Source organism: Pan paniscus, chromosome 8 (assembly GCF_029289425.2).
Source record: "Pan paniscus chromosome 8, NHGRI_mPanPan1-v2.0_pri, whole genome shotgun sequence".
NCBI lineage: Eukaryota > Metazoa > Chordata > Mammalia > Primates > Hominidae > Pan > Pan paniscus.
The window spans coordinates 24,613,239-24,638,675 of NC_073257.2; the positions used below are offsets into that span (position 1 = coordinate 24,613,239).

The 25,437-nt window shown below is 45.9% G+C and overlaps 1 protein-coding gene across 5 annotated transcripts in view; it reads left to right on the top strand.

The window, feature by feature from the left end:
- The window catches only part of DHTKD1 (dehydrogenase E1 and transketolase domain containing 1), a 66,004-nt gene that overhangs the window by 20,410 nt on the left and 20,157 nt on the right, over positions 1 to 25,437 (top strand). For 4 of the 5 annotated variants that reach the window (XM_034929946.3, XM_063607633.1, XM_034929945.3 and 1 more), the window contains exons 4-12: positions 718 to 912; positions 2,170 to 2,439; positions 4,693 to 4,864; positions 7,274 to 7,472; positions 10,874 to 11,186; positions 13,365 to 13,449; positions 14,233 to 14,372; positions 19,436 to 19,586; positions 21,207 to 21,313. In XM_034929946.3, coding sequence (XP_034785837.1) covers positions 718 to 912; positions 2,170 to 2,439; positions 4,693 to 4,864; positions 7,274 to 7,472; positions 10,874 to 11,186; positions 13,365 to 13,449; positions 14,233 to 14,372; positions 19,436 to 19,586; positions 21,207 to 21,313 — 1,632 coding nt within the window. The remainder of the gene's footprint in view (positions 1 to 717; positions 913 to 2,169; positions 2,440 to 4,692; positions 4,865 to 7,273; positions 7,473 to 10,873; positions 11,187 to 13,364; positions 13,450 to 14,232; positions 14,373 to 19,435; positions 19,587 to 21,206; positions 21,314 to 25,437) is intronic. The other variant, XM_034929947.3, reaches the window with a different exon arrangement.

Genomic DNA, 25,437 nt, shown 5'->3' on the forward strand with positions numbered 1-25,437 from the left:
GTAGCTGGGATTACAGGTGCACACCACCACACCCGGCTAATTTTTAGATTTTCAGTAGAGACGGGGTTTCACCATGTTGGCCAAGTCTCAAACTCCTGGCCTCAAGTGATCCACCTGCCTTGGCCTCCCGAAGTGCTGGGATTACAGACGTGAACCACCATGCCTGGCCTGGTCTTACTTCTTAAGAACTAAAGATACTTAAGTTCAGAACTTAATCTGAGATGATCAAAAGATGACATGTGGAAGACAGGCTCAGTACAAATGAATGGAACTGAACCTCTGCTGGGGCTGTGACCAGGACTCTGGAATGTCAAGATGGCAAGAAGCCCCTTCCTAATAGTTTGGGTAGTTGGATAGTTTGCAGCCTTGATTCATACCATAGAGCCCCGTGTGAAAACTGGGGTACTGGGAAGAGGCAGTAGAAATCTAAGGCCTGGATTCCAGTCCAGAAGAACACACATTCTAAGGGGGTTTCCTTGGGGCGAGTTATTCTGCCGCTCAGGTTATTCTCCTCAGCCCCTCCTACTGTCCGGGATCCTAGGAAAACCATCCCGCTGTGTCCGTGTTATGTCTCTCTCCGGGATATGTAGTAAAGTGGCATTGCTGTGGCCACTTGGGGAGTGTGGGGCCATCTCACAACACACACAGACTTATCTGCCTTCCACTGGAGAAGCTGGCTGTCTCCTGGCAGCTCACGTCTGACATGATGTTCTGCAGGAGTTTGACCACTTTCTGGCCACCAAGTTCTCGACAGTGAAGCGATATGGAGGCGAAGGGGCTGAAAGCATGATGGGCTTTTTCTACGAGCTGCTGAAAATGTCAGCCTACAGCGGGATCACTGATGTCATTATTGGGATGCCCCATAGAGGGAGGCTGAATTTATTGACAGGCCTTCTGCAGTTCCCTCCAGAGGTAAGGTTACTCGCTGTGTTTCTCAGTAGCACTATATGATTGATTGTAACAGAATAAAACTGCTGGTTTCATTCTGGTGATAAATGATGGTGATGGTGATGGCCGGGCACTGTGGCTCACACCTGCAATCCCAGCCCGTTGGGAGGATGAGGCAGGAGGATGGCTTGAATCTAGGAGTTTGAGACCACCCTGTGGAACAAAGTGAGACTTTGTCTCTACCAAAAATAAAATAAGTTAGCCAAGCATGGTGGCACGCACCCGTGTTCCCAGCTACTCAGGAGACTGAGGCCAGAGGATCACTTGAGCCCAGGAGTCTGAGGCTGCAGTGAGCTATGATCTCACCACTGCACTCCAGGCTGGGCAACAAAGCAAGATGCTGCCTGAATATAAATAAATTTTTAAAAAGTAAAACTCATGGTGATCATTCATTTTAGGAAGTCAACTAAGGCTGGGCAAGGTGGCTCATACCTGCAATCCCAGCACTTTGGGAGGCTAAGGCAAGAGGAGTGCTTGAGCCCAGGAGTTCAAGACCATGGGTAACCTCGCAAAACTCTGTCCCTACAAAAATAAAAATTAGGTGGCATGGTCTCTACAAACATGAAAATTAGGTGGTGCACCTATGGTTCCAGCTACTTGGGAGGCTGGGATGGGAAGATCTCTTGAGTCCAGGAGATGGAGGCTGCAGTGAGCTGAAACTGTGCCACTGCCCTCCAGCCTGGAAGACAGAGCCAGATCCTGTCGCAAAAAAAAAAAAAGAGGAAAGGCAACTAAGCATACGAGCAGTTGGTCCAGGAGGTAGCTTAGACAGTTTAGTTAATTGACAGAGTTGGTATTTGGATTGGTTTTCCATGTATTCTTACTTATTTATTTATTGAGACCTAATCTCGCTCTGTCACCCAGGCTGGAGTGCAGTGGCGTGATCTCGGCTCACTGCAACCTCCGCCTCCCAGGTTCAAGTGATTCTTAAGCCTCAGCCTCTCTACTAGCTGGGATTACAGGTACCTGCCACCACACCCAACTAATTTTTTGTATTTTTAATAGAGACGGGGTTTCACCATGTTGGCCAGGCTGGTCCCGAACTCCTGACCTCAAGTGATCTTCCCGTCTCAGCCTCCCAAAGTGCTGGAATTACAGGCATAAGCCACCACTCCTGGCTTTAAATTTTCTTTTTTGTTGTATGATTTCAACTCAGCACTTCTTCCCTAGACTCCATTGTGATGAATGCCATTTTTTTCCTTTTGAATGTATCCACAATAGCTGATGTTCCGTAAAATGCGAGGCTTAAGTGAATTTCCAGAGAATTTCTCAGCCACTGGAGACGTCCTGTCTCACCTGACCTCCTCTGTGGACCTGGACTTTGGGGCGCACCATCCCCTCCACGTGACAATGTTGCCCAATCCCTCGCACCTGGAGGCTGTCAACCCCGTGGCCGTGGGCAAAACTCGCGGCAGGCAACAGTCTCGCCAAGACGGTGATTACTCTCCAGACAACTCAGCCCAGCCGGGGGACAGGGTCATTTGCTTACAGGTACTTGGAGCTTCTGAAATTGAGGCCAGAGGTGGGGAAAACTGGGAAGAATGTGTGGGTTGGGAGGGCTGAAAGCACATGGCAGACATTCATGATGAAACTGAGATGACCTTTTGGAAAAAGATTCTGGGATTGTTTTAAAAACTAACAGGAGATTCATGAGGTTTAGTCTTCAGGCAACGGGCTTTAGCCTGGGGCTTCCACTTCTGTTTTCCTTGCATGGCTTATGAATTAACTTGGGGTTTGGGCTGGCAAACCTGCTCCTTCTGAGAGCACAGATGTCATTATTTCTCTGGAAGTATGGCCTTCTTGGAAGCTTTGTGGTTCCCATACATATAACAAGACAAGCGTGAAAAAAAAAAGACTTTAAGTGTGGTTTTACTTCGTTTCTTGTTTACTTTATTATCTTTTCTTTTTTATGGCTTTTTTTTTGAGACCGAATCTCGCTCTGTCACTCAGGCTGGAGTGCAGTGGCGAAATCTCAGCTCACTGCAACCTCTGCCTCCTGGGTTCAAGTGATTCTCCTGCCTCAGCCTCCCGAGTAGCTGGGACTACAGGCACGTGCCACCACGCCCAGCTAATTTTTGTATTTTTAGTAGACACAGGGTTTCACCATGTTGGCCAGCCTGGTCTCAAACTCCTGACCTCAAGTGATCCTCCCACCTCAGCCTCCCAAAGTGCTGAGATTACAGGCATGAGCCACTATACCTAGCCTATTTTTTTTTTGCTTGTTTATTTGAAAATGAAAGTCTTTGGCATTAAGGCACATAACACAAATTATCAGTGTGGTTCGTTCTTTTTCTACCCTGTCTCCCAGTTTTTGGTAACACAACAAGTATCTTTTAGAGGTTTGGGCTGTGGTCATGTTTCTTCTGTGAGTATTCATTTAAATATGAACCTTTAACTACAGGAGATCATGAACCCTGGATTTCAGAATCAGTCTTCAAATTCCACAGAAATAGATAAATATATAAGGCAATCAAATATTCTATGTTTGTAAATGCCACGTTATCCTATGCATTTTAATTTTTCACAGGCCAGAAACTTGTAGTGAATAAATTGGGAGTAGGCAGAATTGGATTTCATTATGATATGGCCGGCCCTCCCTCCCTTCCTTCCTTCCTTCCTTCCTTTTTTCCTTCCTTCCTTCCTTCCTTTTTTCCTTCCTTCCTTCCTTTTTCCTTCCTTCCTTCCTTCCCTCCTTCCTTCCTTCCTTCTTCTTTCTCTCTCTTTCTTTCAAGATGGGTTCTCAATCTTTTGTCCAGGCGGGAGTGCAATGGCGCTATCATAGCTCACTGTAGGCTCAAATGCCTAGGCTCAAGCAATCTTCCTGTCTCAGCCTCCCAAGTAGCTGGGCCTACAGGTGCGTGCCATCATACCTGGCTGATTTATTTTATTTTATTTTGTGGAGACATGATCTTGCTGGGTTGGCCAAGCTGGTTTCAAATTCCTAGCTTCAAGCAACCCTCCTGCCTTGGCCTCCCAAAGTGTAGATATTACAGGTGTGAACCACTGCACCTGGCCTGATAGGGTGTTTCTAAATAGAAATCTTGAAATCATTAGCCAGACATTCTGTTTACCTTTCACATAATTTATAATACTCTATTTTAATCCTTCATTTTTACCCAGTATATTGAGCTGATCTTAAGATTGTGGTGGCGGGCGCCTGTAGTCCCAGCTACTCGGGAGGCTGAGGCAGGAGAATGGCGTGAACCCGGGAGGCGGAGCTTGCAGTGAGCCGAGATTGCGCCACCGCACTCCCGCCTGGGCAACAGAGCGAGACTCCGTCTCAAAAAAAAACAAAAAACGATTGACTTCTGAAATAAAAGGTGAAAAGGCCATTTTCTTTAAAATGATGATAAATGAGGCGGGTTGCTGTGGCTCATGCCTGTAATCCCAGCACTTTGGGAGGCCAAGGAGGGTGGATCACCTGAGGTCAGAAGTTTGAGACCAGCCTGACCAACATGGTGAAACCCCGCCTCTACTAAAAATACAAAAAATTAGCCGGGTGTGGTGGTGCATGCCTATAATCCCAGCTACTAGGGAAGCTGAGGCAGGAGAATCGCTTGAACCCGGGAGGCAGAGGATGCAGTGAGCTGAGATCGTGCCATTTCACTCCAGCCTGGGCGAAAGAGCAAGACTCTGTCTCAAAAAAAAAAAAAAAAAAAAAAGTTATTCCAACCTGAAAACCTAAATTTCTTAATCCCTTATGTTTCTTTTCTCCCCACCCCCTCCCCTTGCCTCATGATTTAGGTCCATGGTGATGCTTCTTTCTGTGGTCAAGGGATTGTTCCTGAAACATTCACGCTGTCCAATCTCCCGCATTTCAGAATTGGTGGGAGTGTGCATTTGATTGTTAATAACCAGCTGGGTTACACCACTCCAGCCGAAAGAGGAAGGTCTTCTTTATACTGCAGTGATATTGGTACGTAACACAGGGAGGAACTGATATTGCTGAAGCCGACATGGAATTCCTAGGGAAACCTCTGGTGCACACAGAACAATGAGCCTCACTGGTTATCCCTCCTTTCATTTAATTAATTAATTAATTAATTTTTTGAGATGGAGTCTTGCTCTGTCACCCAGCCTGTAGTGCAGCAGCACGATCTCGGCTCACTGCAACTTCTGCCTCCCGAGTTCAAGTGATTCTCTTGCCTCAGCCTCCTGATTAGCTGGGACCACATGCGTGCACCACCATGTCTGGCTAATTTTTTTTTTTTTTTTTTTAGATGGAGTCTCGCTCTGTTGCCCTTTCCAGCATGTACTGCATGCTGGAGTACATGATCTCGGCTTACTGCAACCTCCGCCTTTCGGGTTCAAGTGATTCTCATGCCTCAGCCTCCCAAGTAGTTGGGACTACAGGTGTACACCGCCACACCTGTCTAATTTTTGTATTTTTAGTAGAGACGGGGTTTCACCGTGTTGGCAGGCTGGTCTCGAACTCCTGACCTCTGGTGATCTGCCTGCTTAGGCCTCCCAAAGTGCTGGGATTATAAGCATGAGCCACCATGCCCAGCCTATCAGTGTGATTTTTAAATCCAAAGAAATAAGACAAGGATGGAGCCACAGTGTGCCATCTCAAATTTCTTATAACTGGATGGGTGATCTGGTACAAGTCAGAGATCGAAACAATGAGTACAACACCAGAGTTGTTATCTCTAGGATATTCAAACTTGGAGTGCACAGGGGCTTAGTGAAAAGGGATGTGTTCAACCACTAAACTTGGTGAAATAGTATAGTTAGAAATAAGATGTGAAGGCTGGGCACAGTGGCTCACGTCTGTAATCCCAGCATTTTGGGAGGCCGAGGCAGGTGGATCATCTGAGCTTGGGAGTTCAAGACCAGCCTGACCAACATGGAGAAACCCCATCTCTAATAAAAACACAAAATTAGCCAGGCATGGTGGTGCATGCCTGTAATCCCAGCTACTCAGGAGGCTGAGACAGGAGAATCACTTGAACCCGGGAGGCGGAGGTTGCAGTGAGCCAAGATCAGGCCATTGCACTCCAGTGTGGGCAACAAGAGCGAAACTCCGTCTCAAAGGAAAAAAAAAAGAAATAAGATGTGAAGAATCAAAGTCAGCTTCTTTTTTACCTGTGGAAATTGGTAGGTTTTTTTTTGTTGTTGTTGTTTTGAGAGTCTTGCTCTGTTACTCAGACTGGAGTGCAGTGGTACAATCATGGCTCACTGCAGCCTTGACATCCCTGGCTCAAGAGATCCTCCCTCCTCAGCCTCCTTAGTAGCTGTGATTTACAGACACATGCCACCATGCACAGCTAATTTTTTTTTTTTTTTTTTTTGAGATGGAGTTTCGCTCTTGTTGCCCAGGCTGGAGTGCAATGGCGCCATCTCGGTTCACTACAACTTCCGCCTCCCGGGTTCAAGCAATTCTCCTGCCTCAGCCTCCTGAGTAGCTGGGACTACAGGTGTCCACGACCACACCCAGCTAAATTTTGTGTTTTTAGTAGAGACGGGGTTTCACCATGTTGGTCAGGCTGGTCTCAAACTGCTGACCTCAGGTAATTCACCTGCCTCAGCCTCCCAAAGTGCTGGGATTATAGGCGTGAGCCACTGCACCTGGCCACAGCTAATTTTTAAAATAATGTTTGTAGAGATTGAGTCACTGTGTTGCCCAGGCTGGTCTTGAACCTCTGGTCTTGTGTGATCCCTCTTCAGCCTTCCAGACTGCTGAGATTACAGGCGTGAACCACTGTGCCAGGCTGAAATTGGTCATCTTAAGATAAAGACAGGGCTGTTATTACCCATTTCCAGTTTCACAGATTACAAGGCTGTTTGATGGTAGCAACTATTCTCCTTTTATACAAACAGCCTGGACTGGATGCCTCTTAGGCTTGTCTATGTGAATCCTTTATGATTAGTCTGATGAAGATACTGAAGATCCATTCTTGAGCTTCTTTGGAGAAAATTTATCTTTTTCTAAGGTACATCCTTTAACGACCCTTTTATCTCAGGGAGAAAGAGAGTAATGATAATAACAGTAACAAAATAAATATTAACTACTATGTACCAGGCACTGTTAGGCATTACAATTGTTTGTGCATTCACTCATCGAACCTTTGCAACATCACTAAGAGGTAGGAGCCCCATTCCCGATTTATAGATAAGTAGGTTGAGATTTGTAGCTTTACCAAGGTCACACAATAAGTCCCAGAGTTGGAACTTGCCAGCTGGTCTCCAAAGTTGGGGTTGTTAACCAAACCAATATCTACCTGTGAGTATTGGGCTGTCTTTTGAAACAGGAAGTAGGGCTTAGAGAGGGCCAGTGTCATTCTGGGTTAACTGTCCTGTTTCGGCTTGGTCTTCTGTCCTTCAGGGAAGCTTGTGGGCTGTGCCATCATCCATGTCAATGGAGACAGCCCAGAGGAAGTGGTCCGTGCCACACGACTGGCTTTTGAATACCAACGCCAGTTCCGCAAGGATGTGATTATTGATCTGTTGTGCTACAGGCAGTGGGGCCACAATGAGCTGGATGAGCCATTCTTCACCAACCCCATCATGTACAAAATCATCAGGTACAATTATAAACCCTTGTGTGATATGCCCCCTAAAAATTAAAATTACTATTATTATTTTTTTGAGATGGAGTCTTGCTTTGTCACCCAGCCTGGAATGCAGTAGCACGATCTTGGCTCACTGCAATCTCCACCTCCCAGGTTCAAATGATCCTCCTGCCTCAAGTGATCCTCTTGCCTCAAACTCCCGAGTAGCTGGGATTACAGGCGTGTGCCACCGTGCCTGGCTAGTTTTCATACTTTTTAGTAGAGACGGAGTTTTGCCATGTTGGCCAGGCTGATGTCAAACTCCTGACCTCAGGTGATCTGCCTGCCTTGCCCTCCCAAAGTGCTGGGATTACAGGCATGAGCCACCATGCCCAGGCAGGACATGAAACTTTAAAAGCTAAAGCTGACACAGTTCTGGGCTGGAGTGCAGGTGGCACAGTCTTGGCTCACTGCAACCTCTGCCTCCTGGGTTCAAGCAATTGCAATTCTTGTGCCTCAGCTTCCTGAGTAGCTGGGATTACAGGTATGCATCACCACACCTGGCTAATCTTTGTATTTTTAGTACAGACAGGGGTTTCACCATGTTGGCTAGGCTGGTCTCGAACTCCTGGTCTCAAGTGATCCACCCGCCTTAGCCTCCCAAAGTGCTAGGATTACAGGCATGAGCCACCGTGCCTGGCCTCCCATACTCTTTACACTTGACATGGTTCCTCATTGAATAGAAAAAGGGCAATTTAGCAGCTCAGCAGATGGGAAGATTGAAGCAGGGGGAATTAAGCAAACCTCGCCCAAATCTATTTACTGCAGTGCCTGCAGGACCAGAAATAGAACCTCAGTGATTCATTTCTATAAACCATAGCTGCAGACCTGCCGGGCACCTTGGTGAGAGGTAACTCAGAAGATTCTAATGAATGTTCAGAACCATGCTGTCCAAGATGGAAGCCACTAGCCATCAGTGGCTATTGAGTACTTGAAAAGTGGCTAGTCCTGATTAATGTGCTGTAAGGATAATACACACACCATATTTCAAAGACTTAGCATGTAAAATATAAACCCAAAATAATATTTTTAAAATTTATTAGATATGGAAATGACAATATAATGAGTATATTGACTTAAATAAAATATGTTATTGAAATGCTGGGCGTGGTGGCTTATGCCTGTAATCCCAGCACTTTGGGAGGCCAAAGTGGGTGGATCACTTGAGGTCAGGAGTTTGAGACCAGCCTGGCCAACATGGTGAAACCCCGTCTCTACTAAAAATAGAAAAATTTGGCCAGGCGCAGTGGCTCACGCCTGTAATCCCAGCACTTTGGGAGGCCGAGGCGGGCGGATCACGAGGTCAGGAGATCGAGACCATCCTGACTAACACGGTGAAACCGCGTCTCTACTAAAAATACAAAAAATTAGCTGGGCGTGGCGGCGGGCGCCTGTAGTCCCAGCTACTCGGGAGGCTGAGGCAGGAGAATGGCGTGAACCCGGGAGGCGGAGCTTGCAGTGAGCCGAGATCGCACCACTGCACTCCAGCCTGGGTGGCATAGCGAGACTCCGTCTCAAAAAAAAAAAAAAAAAAAAAGAAAAGAAAAGAAAAGAAAAAGAAAAATTAGCTGGCGTTGTGGCGCGTGCCTGTAGTCCCAGCTACTCGGGAGGCTGAGGCAACAGAACCACTTGAACTGGGGAGGCGGAGGTTGCAGTGAGCTGAGATTGTGCCACTGCATTCCAGCCTGGGCGACAGAGCGAGACTCGGTCTCAAAGAAAAAACAAAAAGAAAAGAAATTAATTTCACCTGTTTCTTTTTATCTTTTCTAACGTGACTGCCAGAAAATTTTAAATTACTCATGGCTTGCATTTCATTTCTGTCCCATGGTGCTGATTCAGATGGTTAATGGGACGGAGGGGGAATTTGTTACTTTGGAACTTCCTTTTCTAGATACTAGAAAATAAAATAGATTCCCCTCCTCCAAGTTTATTTCCTTATAGATATAAATTAAAGCAGAGGATTACACGTTTTATGAGCATTTCTGATCCTTGGTACCAGAAAGAGGACTGCTCTCAGAAGAACTAATTGTGTTCTGTTTAGCTCTGAATGACTCAGTGAACCTCAGGGCCCTATTTTATTGTATTTGTTTTTTTGAGACACGGTCTTGCTCTGTCGCCCAGGCTGTAGTGCAGTGGTATGATCACGGCTCACTGTAGCCTCGACTTCCTGGGCTCAAGCGATCCTCCCGCCTCCACCTCCTGAGAACCTGGGACTACAGGCGCTTGCCACTGCGCCTGACTAGATGGGGTCTCACAGCGTTACCCAAGCTGGTCTTGCCATCTGCCCGTCTCGGCCTCCCAAAGTTCTGAGATTGCAGGCATGAGCCTCCTCACCTGGCCCCAGGGCGTTAGCTTTAAAATCTATCCTGCTTTCTTCTCTCTTTTATCAGGATTAAATATGATAATATATGTGAAGAGACTTTATAGTTGAAAGTATGACATGAATGTAGAGTGACATTTATTGTAACACCCAGGTGTTGATGACTGTAGTTAAAGGATGATAGATGCAACCTGAAAGATTGCAACTTTCAGACTGGAGCAACTTTGGGTTCCATACCTTTTTAGATAAAGGGGGGTGCTGATTGGATAGACAGTGTGGGTCAGTCTTGGAAATAATTGTCAGAATTTACCAAATCATAGAAAAACTCTGTTAATTATTTCTATTTGGATGCAGACAAAAACTTATAAATTTGTTTTCTCTCACTTGCCTGGAAAAGAGGTTGTTACTATGAGTGCCTTCATTTATTAAATTAATTTATTATATTTAACATTGTTTATTTATTTTGTTTCTGTTTTATAAACTTATTGAGATGAACGTGACATAATATAAAATTGGCTGTCTTAATGCGAACAACTCAGTGGCATTTATTTACCTTCACAAAGTGGTGCAACCATCACTTCTGTCTAGTTCCAAAACATTTTTCCTGAATGCCTTTTTATTTTATTTTTATTTATTTTTAATTTTATTTATTTGTTTTTTGAGACGGAGTTTCACTTTTGTTGCCTAGGCTGGAGTGCAGTGGTGCCATCTTGGCTCACTGCAACCTCTACCACTTAGGTTCAAGCAATTCTCCTGCCTCAGCCTCCTGAGTAGCTGGGATTACAGGCGCCCGCCACCATGCCAAGCTAATTTTTTGTATTTTTAGTAGAGACAGGGTTTCACCACATTGGCCAGGCTGGTCCCGAACTCCTGACCTCAGGTGATCCACCCACTTTGGCCTCCCAAAATGCTGAGATTGCAGGTGTGAGCCACTGCACCTGTCGAATGCCTTTTTAGAGTGCTGACACTCCACCGCCCTTGACAGCGACTCTCCTTGTCTCTATTAGATTGTTACAGGTCAGACTGATTTTTGTTTCTTCTCTTTCTTGGGCAGAGCTCGAAAGAGCATTCCAGACACATATGCAGAGCACCTCATTGCTGGCGGACTCATGACGCAGGAGGAGGTGTCTGAAATAAAATCCTCCTACTATGCCAAGTTGAATGATCACTTAAATAACATGGCCCACTACAGGCCCCCTGCCCTGAACCTGCAGGCCCACTGGCAGGGCCTGGCTCAGCCAGAAGCGCAAATCACCACCTGGAGTACAGGTGTGCCCCTCGACCTCCTGCGGTTTGTTGGCATGAAGTCTGTAGAGGTGCCAAGAGAGCTGCAGATGCACAGTCACCTGCTGAAGACTCATGTTCAGGTGGGCAGCCTCCAAATGGCTGGTTATTCCTTCTCCTTCCTGCTCAGCAAAGGAGCTGATGTTGGTCTGGTGTTTTCAGTTGTCTGATTCATTTGACAAATATTTATTGTGTGTCGTTAGGTTCTAGAAACTGATCCTAGTGTTGTTTTGGTACTGATAGTCAGTTACCTCAGATTTTCTCTTCTTTTCTTTTTCCTCCATGTATTTATTTATTTATGCATGTTCATACATTACATGTACCTGGAATACATGCACACTATAAAAAATACAGAGATACAAGAATGTCTGTTTTTATTTTTCCAACCAGTGAGTAGAAAACACTTTGTTTCAGGTGGCTTAAATAAAAGAAACAAAAGTCAACACACATACCCCAAGGTAGCCCCCTAAACATGCTCATGTTTTACGTATTGTCTTAGGATCACTATAGGATGACAAACCACCCTGGTGGGCCTGAGACTTAGGGGTTTTCTGGAATGTGGGACTTTAAGTGCTAAAACAAGGAGAGCAAAGAGTTAAATGTCTTTTTATTTCTTAAGCTTGGATGAAGGAACTTTGCCCTCTAAATTATTTTATTTTATGTTATTTTTGGAGGGACTCTCACTCTGTCACCCAGGCTGGTGTGCAGTGGCGTGATCTCGGCTCACTGCAACCTCCGCCTCCCAGGTTCAAACGATTCTCCTGCCTCAGCCTCCTGAGTAGCTGGGATTACAGGCATGTGCCACCACGCCCAGCTAATTTTTGTATTTTTAGTAGAGATGGGTTTTCACCATGTTGGCCAGGTTGGTCTTGAACTCCTGACCTCAATTGATCCATCCACTTTGGCCTCCCAAAGTGCTGGGTTTACAGGTGTGAGCCACCGTGCCCAACATGAATTATTTTCAAACACTAACTTGGCCAGGCACGGTGGCTCCTATCTAATACCAGTGCTTTGGAAGGCCAAGGTGGAAGGATTGCTTGAGCCTAGAAGTTCAAGAACAGCCTGGGCAACATAGTGAGACCTTATTGCTAGTAAAGATTAAAAAATTTGCCTGGCATGGTGGCACATGCCTGTAGTCTCAGCTCCTCAGGAGGCTGAGGTGGGAGGATTGCTTGAGCCCAGAAGGTCGAGCCTGCAGTGAGCTGAGATTGCACCACTGTACTTCAGCCTGGGTGACAGAATAAGACCCTGTTTCTCCAAAAAAAGGAAATTAAAAAAAAAAAAACCAACCCACTAACTTTAAGTTTTTATTATAGGTACAGAGACTATTACAACAAACTATTAACATGTACTCATCACTCAGCTTAGGAAATAGGATGTTATAAATACAGTTCCCCACATACCCCTCCTTGATCCATCTCCTCCCACCTCCGCAGAGGTAACCACTAACCTAAGCATGTGTTTGTTTTGCCTGTTTTAAAATTGTATATAGGCCAGGTGTGGTGGCTCACTCCTGTAATCCGAGCACTTTGGGAGGCCAAGCCGGGCAGATGATTTGAGTTCAGGGGTTCAAGACCAGTCTGACCAACATGGCGAAACCCCTTCTCCACTAAAAAGTACAAAAATTAGCTGGGCGTGGTGGTGCGCACCCATAGTCCCAGCTACTTAGGAGGCTGAGGCAGGAGAATCACTTGAACCAGGGAGGCCGAGGTTGCAATCAGCCAAGATCGCGCCACTGCACTCTAGCCTGGGTGACAGAGTGAGACTGCCTCAGAAAAAAATAAATAAATAAAAACTGTATATAATTGCTCTCCTTCTCTAATGTATCCTTTTGTACTCTGTTTTTATTCAGCATTGTTTTTGATGCTTAATTTCGTTGCTTTTTTTTTTTTTTTTTTGAGATCGAGTCTTGCTCTGTCGCCCAGGCTGTAGTGTAGTGGAGCCATCTCAGCTCACTGCAACCTCCGCCTCTCAGGTTCCAGTGACTCCCTGCCTCAGCTTCCTGAGTAGCTGGGATCATAGAGACACGCCACCAGGCCTAGCTAATTTTTGTATTTTTAGTAGAGATGGAGTTTCACCATGTTGTCCAGGCTGGTCTTGAACTCCTTACCTCAAGTGATCCACCCACCTGGGCCTCCCAAAGTGCTGGGATTACAGGCATGAGCCACCATGCCCGGCCTGCATTAAATTTTTTGTACTCACTATGAAAAAGGAAATGGACTCTTAGACGTTCCTTTTTTTTCTTCCTCTGAATTTTACAGTCCAGAATGGAGAAGGTGATGGACGGAACCAAGCTAGACTGGGCCACCGCGGAAGCTCTTGCCTTGGGTTCTTTACTTGCTCAAGGTAAGAATTTTCTTTTTCTGTTTTTTTTTTTTTTTTTTTTTTTGAGTCTTGCCCTGTCGCCCAGGCTGGAATGCAGTGGTGCGATCTCAGCTCACTGCAACCTCCGCCTCCCGGGTTCAAGCGATTCTCCTACCCCAGCCTCCCAAGTAGGGCGCACCACCACACCCAGCTAATTTTTGTATTTTTAGTAGAGACGGGGTTTCACTATGTTGGTCAGGCTGGTCTCGAACTCTTGACCTCGTGATCCACCTGCCTCGGCCTCCCAAAGTGCTAGGATTACGGGCGTGAGCCACCATGCCCAGCCAAGGTAAGAATTTTTTGTCTAGCTAGTAGAGAGTACTTTTAATCACGTTTGCTACCTGTTACCTTTGCAGTTTATTTGAGTTATAACTACCTCCCATTGTGTTCATTGACCACAGAGGTTCTAAAGCATGTTAATTTTTCTTTCCTGACAATATTACTTATTTGTAGTATAAGTCATGCTGACAACCTTCATCAGAGTATAGACATAGGACAGTTATGCCTGGGAAACAAAGGGCTAGTGCTGGATGTACTGGAAAGATAGTTTTCTCTAAAAATTGCAGGGCACATGATACCTCTCCATTCTTATGCAATCTCATCTTAACTATAGACTTTTGAATATTGGACAGCATATATTAATAACTATCTGTTATCCTAAGGAAAATTCTCAGGATTAAGCCAGTATATAAGAATTTACAGTCACCACACCTTATTATTAGGTTATTTATGGGAATCTGACTTTTTTTTTCTTGCTTGCTTAAGGTTTTAATGTTCGTCTAAGTGGCCAAGATGTTGGTCGTGGAACTTTCAGTCAGAGGCATGCAATGGTGGTTTGCCAGGAGACGGATGACACCTATATCCCCCTGAACCATATGGACCCAAATCAGAAAGGGTTTCTAGAGGTGAGATGTTTCTATAGCTGTTGTAAAATCCAGGTGCCAACGATTACACTTCCAGGATTCTTAGAACAAGTAGGAAGGAGTGCTGGCAACTTTGGGTTCAGTACTTTTGGAAGTAAAGGGGTGCTAAATGGGTGGATGAGGTGGGTCTGTCAATTTGGAATGCAAGTAACCCCTAGAGAGTAGGCTGGAGCTTTCTTCTTCTGGTGACATATCTGTAATCATGTAAATGTCAAATCAATGTGTGTTTTGTCAACTCAAAGTTGACATTATCATCTGCATATTGCTGTAATTCATTAAAGTTAGTCAAAGATATGGATAAGTCAGTATTCCTTGCCTACTTAAGGATAGCAAAATCGCGCATCCTCAAGGTTACCTGTTCCCTAAGGTATGATTGGCTTGACGAATGTACACATAACCGTGTATTTCTTTCTTTTTTTCCGGAGACTTAATCTTGCTCTGTTGCCCAGGCTGGAGTGCAGTGGTGCCATCTTGGCTCACTGCAACCTCCACCTCCCAGGCTCAGGGGATCCTCATGCTTCAGCCTCCCGAGTAGCTGGGACCACGGGAATGAGGTGCCATTCCTGGCTAATTTTTTTATTTTTAGTAGATGGAATTTCACCATGTTGCCCAGGCTGGTCTTGAACTCCTGGCCTCAAGCAGTCCACCTGCCTTGGCCTCCCAAAGCACTGGAAGTATAGGTGTGAGCCACTGCACCCGGCCAGATATAACCATGTATTTCTGTGTGGCAGCCTCTGTGCCCTCTGTAGTGCCTTAAGGATAGTAGTGGAGTCTTTTCATTTATTTATCTCAAACAATTATTCAAGTGTCTAGCACATGATGTTTATGAAAATAACTTATTCCTTAAGGTAAGTTGAGTGGCATGTCATCTTCTTTCCTACTCTAGCCATTGGTTTGAGAACATCATCTTGAGTTACTGACACCTTATAAAAAATTCACTTGGCGGCCGGGTGTGGTGGTTCACGCCTGTAATCCTAGCACTTTGGGAGGCTGAGGTGGGCAGATCACAAGGTCAAGAGATCAAGACCATCCTGGCCAAAATGGTGAAACCCCATCTCTACTAAAAATACAAAAATTAGCTGGGTGTGGTGGCACGCATCTGTAGTCCCAGCTACTCAGGAGGTTGAGGCAGAAGAATCACTTGAACCCAGGAGGCGGAGGTTGCAGTGAGCCGAGATCGCACCACTGCACTGCAGCCTGGTGACAGAGCGAGACTCTGTCTCAAAAAAAAAAAAAAAAAAAAAGAAAATTCACTTGGCAAAAGCCACATTTTAGGAAGATAACTGAAGGGATATGGAGCTCATCTTTTCTTTAAGTTAGTCCAAAATCTACCCTTGGATCAAGTCAAATTGCTGAACTAGATACTGAAATGTTTAGCATTCCCCTACCTCAGATGAGGCTTTCATTGAATTGTGCTTTGATATTTATTATCAGTTTTGAATTTTGCTATTGAAAAAGTCCCAATTAAATGCCTTGTGTCTGTTTTGTGGATACTGTTGAAGATTTAATTTAGTTTCATTCATTCATTCATTCGTTCATTTATTTATTTGAGACGGAGCCTCACTCTGTCACCCAGGCTGGAGTGCAGTGGCGTGATCTAGGCTCACTGCAACCTCTGCCTCCTGGGTTGGAGCAGTTCTCCTGCTTCAGCCTCCCAAGTAGCTGGGATTATTTGGCCTCCCAGAGTGCTGGGATTACAGGCGTGAACCACCACGCCTGGCCGAAGATTTAATTTATTATTTAGACCTGGCACGGTGGCTCACACCTGTAATCCCAGCACTTTGGGAGGCCAAGGCAGGCAGATCACTTGAGGCCAGGAGTTCAACACTGGCCTGGCCAACATGGCGAAACCCTGTCTCTACTAAAAATACAAAAATTAGTCGGGCATGGTGGCACACGCCTGTAATCCCAGCTACTCAGGAGGTTGAGGCAGGAGAATTGCTTGAACCCAGGAGGCAGAGGTAGTGAGCGGAGATCATACCACTGCCCTCCAGCTTGGGCAACAGAGCAAGACTCTGTCTCAAATAATAATAAGAGTAATTTATTATTTAATACCATGTCCTCTATGTGAAGACCCTGGGAGAAACTCCTGCTTGATCTTGGTAGTGAGAGTAGCTGTATTTTCCTGAGTAGTGATCTGCCTTCATTGTCTAATAGTATTGAATTTTGTAACTGACCAGCGTTCCCTTATCAATAATGGCTTCTAGGAAGGGACAGAGGTCAGGCAGCCTTCATGATAAGTGAATAGGTCCTTGGGGTTTGTTTTTCCCCCAACTTCGTTGTACATCTCAATCTGTGTGTGTGTGTGTGTGTGTGTGTGTGTGTATGTGACAGGTCCTCCTCTGTTGCCCGGGCTGGAGTCCCACGGTGCAATTATAGCTCACTGTAGCCTCCAGCTCTTAGGCACAAGCAATCGTCCCGCCTCAGCCTCTCAAGTAGCTGGAACTACAGGCAAGCACCACCACGCCTGGCTACTTTTAAATATTTTGTAGAGATAGGAGTCTCACTGTGATGGCCAGTGTCATCTTGAATTCCTGGCCTCAAGCAATCCTCCTGCCTTGGCCTCCCAAAGTGCTGGGATTATAGATGTGAGCTGCCGTGCCCAGCCTAGAGGGTTTTTATTTTTTTAAGTAAAAGCTTTATTGAGCTATAACTCATACAATTCAACCTCTCAGTGTGTACACTTGAGCAGTTTGTAGTCTATTCACAGAGTTGTGTAATCATCACCACTATCTAATTTTAGAACATTTTCATTACCCTAGAAAGCAAGCCCATGCCCGTTAGCAGTCACTGCCCACTCCTTCCTCCCTCCAGCCCCTGGACACCACTCATCGACTGTTTGTTTCTATTGATCTGCCTATTTTGGATGTTTCATGTGACTAGAACGGTATAACATGTGGCCTTTTGGGACTGGCTTCTTTGACTTGGCATCATGCTTTCAAGGTCCATCCATGCATGTAGCATGTATCAGTACATCCTTCTTTTTTTTGAGACCAAGTCTTGCTCTGTTGCCCAGGCTGGAGTGCAGTGGCGCAACCTCGGCTCACTGCAACCTCAGATTCCTAGGTTAAAGTGGTTCTCCCACCTCAGCCTCCCAAGTAGCTGGGACTGCAGGTGTGCGCCACCAGGCCCTGCTAATTTTTGAATTTGTAGCAGAGACAGGGTCTCGCCACATTGGCCAGGCTGATCTCAAATTTTGACCTCAAGTGATCATCTCAGCCTCCCAAAGTGCTGAGATTACAGGCGTGAGCCACCACACTCTGCCCGTCCTTCCTTTTTATTCCAAAATAATATTCTATAAAGGTGTAACTTAAACATATATTTTTTTAAAATTTGAAAGAAACAAAATTACCAAAATGTTGTGTACAGTAAGGAACTTTTTCTCATCTTTATTTTTTCTTTTGAGACAGGGTCTCACTCTGTCATGCAGGCTGGAGTGTAGTGACGCAATCACTGCTCACTGCAGCCCCGACCTCCTATGTCCAAGTGATCCTCCTAGCTCCCTTTTTTCATCTTGAACCATCTGAGAGCTAGTTGCCATCCTAGTGCCTCCTACTGTGTATTTCCACAAACGGGGGGACATCCTTCTCCATCATAACACACCAAAATCAGGAAATGAACACAGACATGACTACCATGTATTTCTCAAACCAAGATCAACAATTTTTTTTTCTTTTTTTTTTTTTAGGCAGAGTCTCACTCTGTTGCCCAGGCTGGAGTGCAGTGGCACAATCTCGGCTCAATGCAACCTCCACCTCCCAGGTTCAAGCAATCCTCCCACCTCAGCCTCTTGAGGCCTGCATCACCATGCTCGGCTAATTTTTGTATTTTTTGTAGAGACTGGGTTTCACCATGTTGGCCAGGCTGGTCTCGAACTCCTGACCTCAGGTGATCCTCCTGCCTTGGCCTCCCAAAGTGCTGGGATTATGTATTGCATTTAATTGTCATGTCTTTTTAACCTTCTCAGAGATAAAATTTGTATTCTGCTTTTTTTAATGTTAACATATCATGATGGTTCTTTTGATTTACCATGCAAATACGATGTTAGAATAATGATTTTAACCAAAGGTAGGCCTTTATTTTTTAACTTTCCTCACTTTGTTTCATGACAATTTTTTTTCTTTTCTTTTTTTTTTTTTGAGACAGGATCTCACTGTGTCACGCAGGCTGGAGTGCAGTGGTGCGATTATAGCTCACTGTAGTTTCAACCTCCTGGGCTCAAGTGATCCTCCCACCTCAGCCTCCCAAGTAGTTGGGACTACAGGCATGTGCCAACATGCCCAGCTAATTTTTGTCTGCTTTTTTTAGAGATGGGGTTTTGCCATGTTGCCCATTTTGATCTCAAACTCCTGTGCTCAAGCGATCCTCCCATCTCGGCCTATTTGGGAGGCCACCACGCCCGGCCACAGGTTTTTGAAAAGCTTATAAGACGCAGTTGTATACCTAGCTCCAGAAGAGGGTCATCTGAGAAGTATATGTGCTTATCCTTGAAGAAACTCTGTAATACCCATATTCCGGCCTCTTTTATCTTTTCCTCTCTTTGTCCCAACTTTTCTCATCTGCATCACTGACACCAAGCAGCAAATCTCTTCTCAAAAGAATGTGGTGATGAGGCTGGGCGTGGTGGCTCATGCCTGTAACCCCAGCACTTTGGGGGGCCAAGGTGGGTGGATCACCTGAGCTCAGGAGTTTGAGACCAGCTTGGCCAACATGCTGAAACCCTGTTTCTACTAAAAGTACAAAAATTAGCTGGGCGTGGTGGCGGGTGCCTGTAATCCCAGCTACTCAGGAGGCTGAGGCAAGAGAATCACTTGAACCTGGGAGGTGGAGGTTGTAGTGAGCCGAGATGGAGCCATTGCACTCCAGCCTTGGCAACAAAAGCGAAACTCCATCTCAAAAAGCAGAAACAAACAAACAAAAAGAATGTGGTGATGAACGAGAGCAAGGCTCCCTCTCCGCACCACCTCCCTTCGATAAGTTCCCAGGAGCCCAGTGCTCTGCCGTGGCCCTCACATGCAGCGTTTCCTTCTCTTCTCTGGGATTAGGTCAGCAACAGCCCCCTGTCAGAAGAGGCCGTCCTGGGATTTGAATATGGAATGAGCATTGAGAGCCCAAAGTTACTGCCCCTGTGGGAGGCACAGTTTGGCGATTTCTTCAATGGTGCCCAGATCATCTTTGACACATTCATCTCTGGAGGTTGGTGTCAGCATATAGGGTGGGTACAGGTGGGGGTCCTTGCGTGGTCCCAGCCTCGCGGGGACAAATGAATGAAAAGGGGCCACTGCTGCCTTGAGACTCCCGTGTGCGGCGGCGCCTCCAGGGAGTTGGGGTCACCCTGTTATGACGGGAGTGTGGCCACTGTCAGGTTAATGTGTTACTGGGACAAAAGCCCAAGCTCTCTCTCAGCAGGAGCACTGGTGCCACCCAGCACCTGTGCCCAGGAGTCAGTAGGGCCATGAAAACCCACTCCAGTGTCTGAAAGCTTCCGAAGCAGTACCTGCTCACTGTAAAAATTAGAAGTAATTGAAGTAAACGTCTAAGTCTTCTCCCCAGACCCTGAATCCCATTTTCCAGGGATGCCCACTCTTGGGTTTTGAATACCTGCCTTAAATCTTTCCTATAGTTATGCTTCTCTGTAACATTTTCACTGGGAGGAAGAAAAGTGCCTGAGGGCCTGGACTTCTGACTTGTCCAGAGACTGTTCTGTCGTGCCCACCACCCCCTGTTTCAAGACAGTGGCCTGTGTTGTCAGCTGGGCTGTGAGAGCTGCCCATTCTTTTTCTTTTTCTTTTTTTTTTTTTGAGACGGAGTCTCGCTCTGTCGCCCAGGCTGGAGTGCAGTGGTGCGATCTCGGCTCACTGCAAGCTCCGCCTACTGGGTTTGCACAATTCTCCTGCCTCAGCCTCCCGAGTAGCTGGGACTACATAGGCGCCGGTCACCACGCCCGGCTAATTTTTTGTATTTTTAGTAGAGATGGGGTTTCACCGTGTCAGCCAGTTCTCCTGCCTCAGCCTCCCGAGTAGCTGGGACTACATAGGCGCCGGTCACCACGCCCGGCTAATTTTTTGTATTTTTAGTAGAGATGGGGTTTCACCGTGTCAGCCAGGATGGTCTCGATCTCCTGACCTCATGATCCACCCACGTCGGCCTCCCAAAGTGGTGGGATTACAGGTGTGAGCCACTGTGCCCGGCCGGGAGCTGCCCATTCTTGTAAGAGTGGTGCCTGCGGTGGTATTGGAGCGGCATGTGTTGTCCAGGAAGCTGGGAACGTTCCCCTTTGAGTTTGTCTTCCACTCGTAAAAGCCCACGGCCTGTGCCGTGATAGGTTATGGTTTTCTTTTTTGAGACGGTATCTCACTCTGTCCCTCAGGCTGGTGTGCAGTGGCATGATCTCAGGACACTGCAACCTCTACCTCCCGCGGTCAAGTGATTCTCCCACCTCAGCCTCCCGAGTAGCTGGGACTACAGACATGTGCCACTACAGCTGGCTAATTTTTGTATTTTTAGTAGAGACGGGGTTTCACCATGTTGGCCAGGCTGGTTTCGAACACCTGACCTCAAGTGATCTATCCGCCTCAGCCTCCCAAAGTGCTGGGATTACAGGTGTGAGCCACCGTGCCTAGCCCATGATAGGTTTTCATTCAATGAAATGGACATTTCCCTAAGTATAGCATAACAGTTCTAGAAGGTGCGTGTAATGAAAGCAGTTTTGGGGGGTCAGGCAGAAAACTAACATTGATTTCCCCAGCTGAGTCGCGTCAGGCCACTTTGTCCCCGCTTCGTAGAGCTCTTACTCCCCACATGGTACTTTTCCAGGAGAGGCCAAGTGGCTGCTACAAAGCGGCATCGTCATCCTCCTTCCACATGGCTACGATGGGGCTGGGCCAGACCACTCATCCTGTCGAATAGAGCGTTTCCTGCAGGTAAGGGTAACGTCTTCTGGAGTCAATGAATCATTTTCCTGCTTCCTAGAGCTTTTCTACCTCCTGCGGATAGCTTAACGCCCACCTAACTAACATAGCTTAGTATTTGAGTGAAACAGATTTGATGCAATGTCAATTTTCTTTGGAAACATAATGCCTCAGGTATAATTGTATCACGGTTTTATGGCAATTAAAGTTCTCTTGTGCCAGGATCAGCAGTTCTTATACCAGGCTGATCATCAGAATCCCCCAGAGAGCTTTTTTATTTTATTTTATTTTTTGAGATGGGGTCTCGCTCTGTTGCCCAGGCTGGAGAGCAGTGGTGCAATCTTGGCTCACTGCAACCTCTGCCTCTTGGGTTCAAGCGATTCTCCTGGCTCAGCCTCCAAGTAGCTGGGACCACAGGCGTATGCCACCATGCCCAGCTAATTTTTGTGTTTTTAGTAGAGATTGGTGTTCTTCCATGTTGGCCGGGCTAGTCTGAAACTCCTGGCCTCAAGTGATCTACCCGCCTCAGCTTCCCAAAGTGCTGGGATTACAGGCGTGAGCCACCAACCTTGGCTGGTTATTAAAACATTTGAAATATCCTGCCAGAAATAGCCATTGTCCTCATTTGGTGTGAATCATTACAAATGTCTCTTTTTGCTTGTTATTTCCTTATAGTTTATTATGAAGACTTTCAGATATACAGAAAAGTTGGAAAGAATTTACTGTGAATACTCATGCCCACTCCCTAGAATTCACCATTATTTTATATTATACTTGTTTTTTCACATATCTATTCATCTGTCATTCTGGTATCCTTCAATCCATCTTATGTTTTGATTCATTTCCAAATAAATGGAGACATTAGCCGGGCGCAGTGGCTCACACCTGTAATCCTGGCATTTTGGGAGACCAAGGCAGGTGGATCACTTGAGATCAGGAGTTCAAGACCAGCCTGGCTAACACAGTGAAACCCCATCTTTACTAAAAATACAAAAATTAGCCATGTGTAGTGGCTCATCCCTGTAATCCAAGCTACTCGGGAGCCTGAGGCAGGAGAATCGCTGGAACCCAGGAGGCAGAGGTTGCAGTGAGATCACGCCACTGCACTCCAGCCTGGACAACAAAGACTCTGTCTCAAAAAATTAAATAAATAAATAATTAATTAATAAATAGAGATATCAATACATGTCACCCCAAGTACTTCAGCATGCATATCGTTAATGATTTTGGCATGTGTGCAGCTAAAATGTATAAATAGATGATAGCTTAATAGATAGGTAGACAGAACAACAGATAGATGGATAGTTACATTAATGATGACATCGAGAATTTTATTTAAAAAGAGATTAGAGTAATGGTAGATAAACTAAAGCATGACATGTGAAATGTAAAACTACTAGTTGTTGAAGAAACAGAGGAAATGAGTAGGTGGGGGATACAGTTTTGGAGTCATCGGCCACTAGATGACATTGACAGTCATGAGTCTGGAAGAAGTCATCGAAGCAGCGAGCACAGTGGAGGAGAGAAGGTGCCTGAGCTCTGGGCCCTGGGATAGTCCAACCTCGGAGGATGCAGAGAAGAAGAAGTGAGATGAAGAAGGAGCAACCAGTGAGGTGGGAGGAAGATCTTAGAAAGCAAGCGAAGGAAACATATCAGGGAAGAGGGAGTGTCAGTGTCAATTAAGATGAGGAGTGAAGTAATCCCAGCACTTTGAGAGGCCGAGGTGGGAGGATCGCTTGAGCCCAGGAGTTTGAGACCAGCTTGGGCAACATAGTGAGAGCCTGTCTCTACTAAAAATAAATAAATAAATAAATAGATGAGGCATAAGAATGAACCACTGGATTTAGAAATCGAGAGTCCATTTGTTGGTAGATGACTGCGGTTTTGATGGAGTGGTAGGGACAAAAGTCTGTCTGGGACATATTAAGGACTATCTAGAGCAACTTGTCCAACCTGTGTCCATGGACCGCATGCGGCTCAGAACAGCTTTGAATGTAGCCCAATGCAGGCCGGGCGTGGTGGCTCACTCCTGTAATCCCAGCACTTTGGGAGGCTGAGGTGGGCGGATCATGAGGTCAGGAGATCAAGACCATCCTGGCTAACACGGTGAAACCCTGTCTCTACTAAAAATACAAAAAATTAGCTGGGCACGGTGGCAGGCACCTGTAGTCCCAGCTACTTGGGAGGCTGAGGCAGGGGAATGGTGTGAACCTGGGAGGCGGAGCTTGCAGTGAGCTGAGATTGCGCCACTGCACTCCAGCCTGGGTGACAGAGCGAGACTCTGTCTCCAGAAAAAAGAATGTGGTCCAATACAAATTCATAAACTTTCTTAAAACATTATTTGTGATTTTTTTTTTTTTTTTACCTTATTAGCCATTGTTAGTGTTAGTGTATTTTATATGTGGCACAAGAAAATTCTTCTTCTTCTGGTGTGGCTCAGGTAAGCCAAAAGATCGGACAGCCCTGGTTCCTGATTCTAGAGAAAGGAAAGTGTATTTATTTAAACATTTTTAATTGACAAATGTACGATTGTATATATGAATAGTATAAAATGTGATGTTTTGATACAGCTATACATTGTGAAATGATTGAATCAAGCTAATTTACAGACCCGTCACCTCACATACTCACCATTTTTTGTGAAGAGAACATTTAAAATCTATCCTCTTAGTAATTTTCAGGTATATAATACGTTAACTACAGTTACCATCCTGTACAATAGATCTCCAGAACTTATTCAAGGGAGGAAAGTTGGCCTAGCATGGTGGCTCACACCTGTAATCCCAGCACTTTGGGAGGCCAAGGTGGGTGGATATCTTGCTCAGGAGTTTGAGACCAGCCTGGGCAACATGGTGAGACCCCATTTCTGCTAAAAATAAAACTAAAAAAATTAGCTGGGTGGGTGGTGGTGCATGCCCATAATCCTCACTACTTGGGAGGCTGAGGTGGGAGGATCACTTGAGCCTGGGAGGCGGAGGTTGTAGTGAGCTGAGGTTGCACCACTGCATTCCAGCCTGGGCAAGAGAGCCAGACCCTGTCTCAAAAAAAAAAAAAAGGGAGGAACGTCAACTTAACTCTTTTGAGGAGTATTGCTGTAAATAGAACAAGAAAATGAGACAGTAGCTGGTGGGAAAATTTGTGTCAAGAGTTCTTTTTGTGTTTTGTTTTCTTTTTGTGATGGCGTCTAGCTCTGTCACCCAGGCTGTAGTGCAATGCTGCAGTCTTGGCTCTCTGCAACGTCTGCCTCCCAGGTTCAAGCAATTCTCCTGCCTCAGCCTCCCAGGTAGCTGGGATTACAGGCTTGTGCCACGATGCCCGGCTAATTTTTGTATTTTTAGTAGAGATGGGGTTTCACCATGTTGACCAGGCTGCTCTTGAACCCCTGACCTCATGTGATCCTCCCACCTTGGCCTCCCAAAGTGCTAGGATTTCAGGCATGGGCCACCGCGCCAGGCCTTTGTTTTGTGTTAAAGGTAGGAAATAAGGCCTGTTTGGTGATAGGCATGATCCAGTAGACAAGAAGAGAATGGTGATGTAGGGGTGCTGATAGAATAACTGAGTGATTTCCTTGCATGGGTAAAATGGGGTGGGCTCCAGTACATGATGGATTAAATTAGCTTTAGACAGCAGCATGGTTGGTGGCAATAAATGGAAAGCAGAGAAGATGGGTGCAAGTGAGAATGTGTGTGTAGATGGTCTGAGGACATGCTGTTAGGTCATTAGCTGAGAGTGGTGATGCAGGAGGAGGTCCTGAGTTTAAAGGTGTGAATTAGTCACCTGGGAAAGAAGGAGAATGAGTGAGTTAGGGAAATAGAGTTTAAGAGTCTAAGGTCACTAAGGGCCCACCTCAGACTGTTGGTCAGGATTCTAAAGTAAGACCATTGGTGTGATTTTGTGTTGTCTCCAGCTACTTTCGCTGCAGACATGGAACAGGCAGAAAGTGGGGATTAACTAGGTTTATGGGTTGGAGTGAAGAGTCATGGGAATCAAGGGTGTATGCAAAAAGAAGATGACCATGATTGAGGCCAGGCACGGTGGCTCATGCCTGTAATCCCAGCACTTTGGGTGGCTGAGGCGGGAGGATCGCTTGAACCCAGGAGTTTGAGACCAGCCTGGGCATCATAACAAGACCCCAT